This window comes from Gouania willdenowi, chromosome 6, assembly GCF_900634775.1.
Source record: "Gouania willdenowi chromosome 6, fGouWil2.1, whole genome shotgun sequence".
Taxonomy (NCBI): domain Eukaryota; kingdom Metazoa; phylum Chordata; class Actinopteri; order Blenniiformes; family Gobiesocidae; genus Gouania; species Gouania willdenowi.
Genome location: NC_041049.1, coordinates 3302383 through 3311989, shown reverse-complemented (window position 1 = coordinate 3311989; position 9607 = coordinate 3302383). Strand labels below are relative to the sequence as shown.

At 38.9% G+C, this 9607-nt stretch overlaps 1 protein-coding gene across 2 annotated transcripts; it reads right to left on the bottom strand.

Moving 5' to 3' along the window:
* Positions 1-826: 826 nt before the first annotated feature.
* On the bottom strand, positions 827-7738 carry myf6 (myogenic factor 6). 2 transcript variants are annotated; one of them, XM_028449492.1, is made up of 4 exons: positions 7724-7738; positions 5647-6185; positions 1187-1275; positions 1005-1126 (listed from the first exon to the last, which is right to left on the bottom strand). In XM_028449492.1, exons 2-3 carry the CDS (start codon positions 6148-6150, stop codon positions 1198-1200), a joined length of 582 nt encoding a protein of 193 aa, XP_028305293.1. In that variant the 5' UTR covers positions 6151-6185; positions 7724-7738; the 3' UTR covers positions 1005-1126; positions 1187-1197. The 2 variants fall into 2 exon arrangements, with proteins under 2 accessions (XP_028305292.1, XP_028305293.1); XM_028449491.1 differs by lacking the exon at positions 7724-7738 and having other exon boundaries at positions 827-1107.
* Positions 7739-9607: the final 1869 nt, after the last annotated feature.

The window sequence follows — 9607 nt, the reverse complement described above, 5'->3', positions numbered from 1 at the left end:
CCACCATTACACTTTTAACCCATTTTATTTCTGATTAAAACAAGGATTTACATCTTTTAGGTGACTATATACTATGGCTTAAATAATAATAAACATCCTGGATAACAGTGGATATTATTCAGATGAATAAATAAATGTGGTTATCACAGATTCATAGAACAATGGACCATCATTTTACTGACTTTATGGATGGACCCCAAAAATCTCTCCTCATGTCTCCAACTGACTGTTCTTCAATGTTCATGTCTGTAGATGTAACTAACGAAGGCTAACTGGAGCTAACTGAACTGAACTGTTGATTAGGGACAATAAAACTCAGCAAATCTGTATGTGTGTGCATGGCTTTGAACCCTTAGCTGTTTTAGCAGACGTGTCATTTAACCAGAGACTCTCTATGGGAGCGGAAATATAAAGAGTAATCCTGATGTGACGAGAACATGATACGTGACGAAAATAGTCCCACTAAATGGCTTTGGCAAAGATTGTGCAATACATGGACAATATCTTCTTCTATTTCTGCTATAAAACAAGTAAAAAATACTTGCATATTCAAGCTCTTTTTCATGTTTTATCAGGTTAAAAAACACGCTGTGTGTGTTTGGTTCAGACTTAAAGAAAAGGATGAATATGAGTCTTCCGGCCTGACCTTGACAGATAAACTTTCCGGACTGAGCAGCTGTGGGACCTCAAACTAATATGTTTCTATCTGGCTCCAGCCATCTACTGAGCACAAGGACACAGCGTAAAGTATCCATTGCATTCCCAAAGACTACAGCCTGAAACAACCAAACGCTCAGTAGGAGGACTGGAAAACCACCAGAAACACTTCTGCAAAAACTCTGGCACAGTTTTATTGGATTGGTCAAAATATACAAACATCTAAACACCAATGGTCATATAAAATATGTACAAATGTGAAGCTCGCGCTGTACAAATGAAGACGGGAAAGAGTCGAATGGTAGAATGAATGCAGTGGGGGAAAATGAGAAAAAGTTTAACACCAGCGTCAGTTTTCCGAGATCCCCTCCGATAATCCAGCTTTCTGGTCGCTGTCGATGCTGTCCACGATGGAGGAAAGGCGGAGCAAGCTGGAGGACGCCGAGGAGCCTGGGAAAACAAAGGACGTCTGCTCCACTGAGTATTGCTGTGATTTGTTTTTTTATGTGGTGTGTTTGTCAGTACGAACCTTCTTGTGGTTCATCCCGTTGATGGAATGGTCAGCAGAGGTCGGCCAGGTCTCCGATGGCTTCTCCAGCTTAGATTTTCATTCTGAACCTGTGGAGAGACCACGACATCTGAAGGTTAAAGAGTTTCTACATATTATGAAAATGTTTTTGAACACATATGATGGTAACTTGAGTGTCCACCGGCACACACAATGTGAAATAAATCCATCCAGTCCTTTGTATGTGGTCTGTGTAAATCTTATAACACAGAGAAAAATGCTCCGTTAAAATGTTCTGAGTTGTGACATCACAAGTTGAATCGGGCTTTGCCTCGAACTCCTTCTGCTGAAGACACAAGAGGAAGTGGCTGGATTTCATTTGTAATGGCAATGCCCCTACACAGTTGGGAAATACTTGTTAGTGTGTGCCAAGCACTTCACCCCCCCGACTGTATCCATGACCTCATGACTCGTTTTGGGACACCCCATGGAAGAGAGGGGTGGGGGAGGGGGAAAACTGTGCTCTCTGAAAGAGCTGTTTTAAACCTCCCCCTTTTGCTTGATTCATGTTGAGTTTTGATCAAACCCCAGCACAGATATGTCATTTAGAGCACAGGGAACTGTTTTAAAAGGTAAAAAATGGGTAATAATAAGATGTCCCTTTAAGAAGCACTGATCTCTGAAGACTCAAACCGTCATTAACCGATGGGACACCAAACCAATCACGTACAGTCAGGGTAGAAACTACAGGCCTGACCTGTTTGTTTTATTCATTTATTTACCTCTTAAATTCAACTATTTCATCATCTTTAAAAAATAAAATTTAGCATTGAGACAGCTAGTGTCATCACAGGTTTAGTGCCTATAGTGTGCCTGTGTGCCTCACTTACGCTTTGACTCAAGGTCAAGGAGCAGAACTCAAGCGGAAGTGGGCATTTTTCAAAATAAAGTACTCAGAACTCTGCTGTTTTAACTGAATAGTTTCACAATATTCTCATTTCTATGATTCATTTTAAAAGTTAAAAATTGTTTCGCCCCTCAACACACCAAATGACAGAAAGATACACAAGATGACTACAAAAATACACACACAAAAAAGAATAATTTACAAAACAACAACAAACAAAACACAAAACTGAAAACAATGCGATACATTTTCACTAAATGATACGCATACACAACATACACAAAATTACACTAAAAAGGCACAAAATCAGATTTAAAAAAAACTTTCAAAATGATCACAGAATTACACAAAAAAAAACATACAAAATGACAACAAAAACACATAAAAGCAAAGGAAAATACACAAACGGCCACAAAAACACACAAAATGGGAGAAAACTTTACTAAAGGACACTGAAAACACACAAAATGACTGTAAAAACACACAAAGCAATGACAAATATATACAAAAAATGACAATAATAATCGGATTGGTTTGATTCTAAATGCTGAAGTGAATTCCCTAACTGTGATTAAAGTTGCCCATTTCTGGTTTAGGTTAAAACCAGTCTTTAAGAGCACTTTTTTATCACATGACAAAAATTCCAACTTGTCAAGACTTAACGAAATTACCAAACAACGCTGCTCCATCACAAAACTATCAAACACAGATTGAGAAGCTTGTCTAATTATTGGTGCCGGATTCTGATCTGATTACCTTTGATTACCCTATTCCGTGGCTCATTAGCATACTTAAAGATCAGATGACTCAATCAGATTGTTGTTGAGGCTGGGGAATGAAGAGATGATGAGATTATATAGATAGAGAGATAGAGAGGTGATGTCTCAATTTTACACACCTGTTTCAAACAGCTAAACCACCAGAATCAGCATGACCAGGATAACTGGAGCCTTCACTGTTTTCTGTACCGACTTATCCTCTACAGCACAGATGGGCAGCTTTTATCACATGCCACAAAAATGTGATTGTATCTGATATGAGGGCTACATTATTAACGTTCATATCAGTGTTTAGAGTTAATACTGCATTTTGTGTTGTTCTTTAAATGGTAAAAATGGTAAATGGACTAGATTTATATAGCGCCTTATAACCACACTGAAGCAGTCCCAAAGCGCTGTACATATCAGCTCATTCACCCAATCACTCACACCAATGGGACAGGACTGCCATGCAAGGCGCTAGTCGACCATTGGAGTGTGTTTCTTTATCATTTGGAGAGTTTTTTGAGTAATTTGGTGTATTTTGTTGCCTGTTTGTCTATTTTTCTGTCATTTGATGTGTTTTAGGAGTTAATGTGTGCCTTTCTGTTGTCTTTTGGGTTTTTGCAGACTTTTTATGTGTTTTTTGTCAATTCATTTGTATTTGTGTGTTTTTTAAGTCATTTTGGTATGAAATTTCTGTCATTTTCTGTTTTAGGAGTCATTTTGTGCCTTTTTGTTGTCATTGGGGGGTTATGCACTCATCTTTGTGTTTTATTTTTCTTTTGTTTAATTTGCTTTTGGAGTCATTTTGGGCATTTATTTTGGAGACCATACAAAATTTGACCAAGGGCCGCCTGTTGTCCATGTGCTGGGTTGCAGAAGCCTATTCTAGCTGACATTGGGCATAGGGCAGAGTAAACCATCTACAGGACACCAGTCTATCGCAGGGCATGACAGAGACAAGTTCAGTGCCACCAGCAGGACTTGAACCCACACAGAGAGGCAGACAGTGTGGGTTCCACCAGTTGAATCAGTCTAATGTAAATAATCCTTAGGGAGCAATAGAAACAGTTTGAATTCTTCTGGAGGACTGAAGGAGAATCCAATCCCAAACAGACAGATGACAACTCCCCCCCCCCCCCCCCCCCCCCCTCCTCAGCACAATAAACATGTCAGTCCAAACTGAAGTAAAAATATCACGGCCAGGAACATAATGTAAACTCTGCTGGGACATGTGTGTAGGTTGTCATTCAGAAGTCCTTTTAAAAGTCGTCCACGAAGGTCACACTTTGCTGAGCGTTCTTACCAACCCTGTTCAACACAAAGCTGTTTAGAAGAGAGGTGCCCTTTGAAAGCGTGCCTTAGTTTGAAAAAATACCAACTGGAACCAGTTTCTGCAGCAGTGAACACATGGTATAATAAAAGCGACCTCTAAAGTTCCTCATTCTTGGAAAAAGTCGTTACATATTTCAGTCTAGATAACTTCAACTTTTTCGTGCTAAGGTTTTGTCGAAAAGAGTTTCAACCTGTTGAAGAAGAGCTAAAACACAGTCATCTTCCAGTAAGGCAATAAGTCTATACTGGTCCTGATTGGGACCAGTTTCTATAGCAGTGAACACATGGGTACAGATCCTGGTTAGACAACTCATGGAGGTTTAGGAAACTGGCACAAAAATTAATATATCATTTGTGCACTACCTTTGTCCGAACCCCAAACTTAGGTATGAAGCATAAAAATAAACCCTAAAGGTTAAACCTGACCACTAAACACCAAATCCTAAACCAGAACCTTAATCCTGCCTAACCTAACAATAAAACCCAGGCCTTAAAACCTAGCTTTATGTTAAATGCATTCTGTAAGTAATCTGTAATTTAAATACATTAGTTTCAAATTGGTTCAAAGCAGCGCAGAAAAAAAAGAGGAAATCGTGATTAATTTTGGTGACAGTTTCACAAACCCCATGAGATCATGCTAGAGCAGATGGATGGATCGAGAGAAGGTGAAAGAAACTGCCCTTGAACAAGCTTATCGACCATCTATAATCCAATCATTTGTTCACTCTGTCCGATCCCAGGTAGCCTTTAACATTTAATGAGCCACAAAACAAGCTAATCCAGGAATCCCTAATTTAAACTAGTCAGTTTTGGTACTTGGTCCAGTTGCCTCAACTAAGCGACTACAATCAACATCGGTCCTTCAAGGTTCCTCATTCTAATCAGATCTGTGTGTTTTCAAGCTGAGAGATTGGGTAAACTGGTCCCAATGAAAGCTAGTCAGACTGATTCTCACAAAGTTTTTGTATATTTTGGCTGCAATAAGATCAACTTTTGGAAAGGAATTGTTTAAACCAACGGTAACAGTAACCAACACAGATTTTCCTTAAAGTTTAGATGGTAAAACTGGTCCTAATTGGTACAGTTTCTGCAGTTTTCTGCAGCAGTCAACACATGTCTACAGTAAAGTGGTCTGACCTAGAATTTCCTAATTTTTAGAAGGTTTTTGTTGAGATATTTAGAAAGAAAAGTGGTTATCAAACAAGGTCTACCTTCCAGAGCTATACTTGTCTAAATAGGAAGGTTGTCTTGTTATGATCTGTAGAAATGAGTCCGAACCAGCAGTAAAGTGTTTCTTCTAACAACAGTGAGAACATGGATATACTGTAAGGTATTGGGACCTTCTAAACTGTTTGTGTGTTTTTAAGCTACGCTACCTTTAGCTTGTTCTAGCTCAGGTTTGACAGAGTGAGTTCAACCAGCAGTTAGAAGGACCACACCCAGTCTACCTTTCAGTAAGGCATGAACGGCCATCTTACATTGTGTTTCTTGGCGTTAAATGGAGACCCAGGTTTCTCCTGGTCATCCAGGGTGTGTAGAAGGTCCTGGAGCCTCTCGATGTAGCTGATGGCGCTGCGTAGAATCTCCACCTTGGGCAGCCTCTGATTAGGGTTAGCCACCGTCTTCTTCTTCAGTGCGTCAAAGGCCTCGTTAATCTTCTGGAGCCGCCTCCTCTCCCGCAGCGTGGCAGCCTTCCGGCGGTCCGTTGGCGCTGACTTCCTCTTGCAGATCTTGCAGGCCCACATCAGGCACTGACCCTCGCAGTGAGCACGGAGCGACGGGGGAGCCAGGACGTGCTCCTCCCCTCCACTGCTGTCCTCAGACGGGGCATTGTCCCGACCCGGGGACAGCGGGCTATCGTTGCCGTTGTAGAGCGGCGACACCTCGGAGATGTCCAGGTGCTGCAGCGCTCCATGATCTCCGTCCTCCAGGTAGCGCAGGTCATTGAAAAGATAAGTGTTGGTCTCGAAAAGGTCCATCATATTGTTGCTGCCGTCCGTGTGTGGTGGCAGCAGCTCTGAGGCGTTTAAATAGAGTCAACAGGCTTATATATAGAAGCTGAAACCCAAGCCAGGCTTTGGTGTCACCACACGACCAGTTTCTCTCTCTGCTCTAGTCTGATCATCATGGAGACTTTGTGAGAGAATCAGTGATACGACTTTGTTAAACTCTTCATTACCGACAATTACAAATCCTCCATCTTTTCTCCTCTTTTAATGCTGAGATGTTTACTTCACGTTCATAGCTTGGGTTCATGACAACAATTGAGCCAGATAGTGAAGGGAAACTGATTGGTCAAATGTTCAAGCACAGAAGTCAATTGGTTAAAGTTGCCATTCAAAGGGACATTTGAATAATTTTACAGATCTGGGTAAATCTGAGTCATTAACTTTATCCGGTTCTTTTGAGTCCTGACTGTTTCTGCTTGTTCAGTTCTGAAAACAAGGAGTTCTCAGGTCTTTTTGTTGGATTGGGTCCTGAAAGTTTACCCAGATTTAGTCCTGAGTTTTCTGTTAGGCAAAGTTCTGTTAGTCCAAAAAATTGGTGTTCTGATTGACTCAGATCTGACATTCATCAGTCAGATCAAATCTATCACAAAAACATCTTCTACCACCTAAAGAACATCTCCAGAGTGAAAGGTTTAATGACTCAGAAAGATCAGGAGAAACTGGTCCATGCTTTATCTCCAGCAGACTGGACTATTGTATATGGTCTTCATCAAACAGCTACAGGTTGGTTCAGAACAAAGAGGTCAGAGGTTCATTGGTTCATTTTTAAAGTATTTCCACTGTCTGCCAGTCAGCCTCAGAATAGACTTTAAAGTTCTGCTGCTGGTGATATATCTGTGAATGGATTTGGTCCAGGAATACATCAGTGAGATGTTAGTCAGGTCTCTCAGATCAATGGACACAGGTCAGATAGTGGAGCCCAGAGTTTACAGCAAACATGGTGGTGCTGTTTTTAGTTGTTTAGATGCTGCAAAAGAAGTGGAACAAACTGTAGCAGAGCTGAAGTCAGCATCCAATGTGAACATTTTTAAATCAAAGCTTCTGTTTTTGTCTACTACGTATGACTGAGAGGAAGATTTTAATCATATTATTTAATGTTTTTGATTGCCGATGTTATTGTTCTTATTTATTTTAAATTGTTAAATGTTTTCTGTCACTTTTTAATCATTGCATTGCCTTGTGTATGAAATGTGCTGTTTTCTGGGACTCAGTCAGTGAATCGATTCATTTGAATCCCTTAAGCCTGCCATGTTTTTTGGTGAGTTTGCTGACTTTACCTTTGACCTTTGAGTTCTCAGCAGCAGCAGCCTCTCGACTCAGATCCAATGAGTTACGATTCAGTACAAAGATTGGAAATGCTAAAGAGCCGCATGTTAAAGGAAGAGAAGCAGTGTTTTTTTTTTTTCTCACCAACCCTAAAATACACACACTCCGTAACGTGCTGAGACCGTTCGGTGTAACATGTGGAAGTCCCAACACAAATAGCCGGGAATGTGCGGAGTCAAAGCGACTCAGAGACACTCGTGCAGTATAAATAGAGACATACTTGGTTCATCTTGGATCCATAAAGCAGATAGAAGTCAGAGCGGAGAGGATTTATGTTTGTCCCAACCTGAGCGCTCTGTGATCGGAAACATGTCGGTCGGGAATGTGAGGGAATCCTATTCCTGTCCCACCGTGTGACCTTGTTATGAAACCAGACGTAAAGCTTCACACAGGAAAGCAAACGTACCCAGAAAGATGAAAACACCCGCTGATGACTGGACCGTCACTTCTTTAATATAAGCAGATCTCAGGGGATTGGATCCAAGTGGACTTTAGAAGCAGAGGAGACAGAAATCTATGAATATATAAATATAAATGTGTAAACAGAGCTTCAGGAAAAGACATTTTTATTATGTGAGAGTTGTCCAAAAAGTTTGTATATTTATCTATATTTGTTTGTTTTTATATTTTTGATATTTATTTTTGTATGTTTATTTATATGTATTTATATGTATTTATATGTACTGTATATGTTTATTTATATTTATTTGTATGTGTATGTTTATTTATATTTATGACTGTTTGTACGTTTATTCATATTTGTACTGATTTACACTGATTCGGGAAAAGTATCTGTTCTCATTCTATTGGATCTAAGTGCTGCATTTGACACTGTAGATCATACAATTTTGTTGCACAGATTGTAAACATGGGTTGGACTAAATGGAAAAGTAATGCAATGGTTCAAGTCCTACTGGGAGGAGAGAAGTTATTTTGTAAGCATTGTAAACTTTGAGTGTTGACAGATTACCAATGTCCTGTGGGGTTCCTCAGGGCTCTGTTCTTGGACCTCTTCTGTTTAGCCTTTATATGCTTCATATAGGAGAAATTTTACACAACTGTAAGGTTGATTATCAGAGCTACGCAGATGACACACAACTATTTCTATCACTGAACCCAGATGACTATGGTCCCATTGAGGTGTTGTGTGACTGTTTAGAAAACGTAAACTGCTGGATGAGTGAAAACTTCCTTCAACTAAATCATGAATGTCTTGTCAATGTCTTTGGTAACAAGGAAAAGAGGACTGCTGTCAGCAAGTATCTTGAGTCTTGATCTTTAAAAACTAAAAACCAAGTCAAAAACCTTGGGCTGTGTCCGTATTTTTCCTGAAGTCAGCATCATCTGTGAACATTTTTAAACCAAAGTTAAAGGCACTTTTTTTCTCTACTGTGTATGATTGAGAGGGGGTTTCTTGGTCATGTTGTTGATGTGATGTGTTTGTTGATGATTTTAAATGTTTTTACTGCTGATTTTAATGTTCTAAATTGATTTTAAGCTGTTGAATGTTTTCTGTTGCACTTTTTGATCATGAAAAGCACATTGAGTTACCTTGTGTATGAAATGTGCTATACAAATACATTTGCCTTGCCTATATTTACGTTTGTTTGTATTTTTATTTATATTAAGTTTGTTATATTTATTTATATTCATAAATGTTTGCATATTTATTTATATTTATATTAGTTACTTACAGTAGTTAGTTAAAATATTTTACTAGAGCTGACTGATTGTTGTATAAGAAATGTATGAATGAAATTAAAATGAGAAACTAGGTACTGTACAGCCACAAATAAACAAAAAAATAAAAAGAAAGAAAGAAAGAACAGGAGTTGGCTGATTGTTTTATACAAATAGATAACTTAGATATTTAAAACAAGTAAATGAATTAATAAAGATAAGAATGAAAAGAGAAATAAAATCCATTAATAACAATAACACATGTTAAATGTAATGGCCAAAAATATCTTGATTATGTAGCATTAGAAAGTGGTTATAACTATTCTAACATCTTTAACAATGAAAACTGAAAAGAAAGATGAAGAAATAATGTTTTCATAAAACAGTTTTTTATCCACAGATTCCTGAGCTCTGGTTCCTCTGA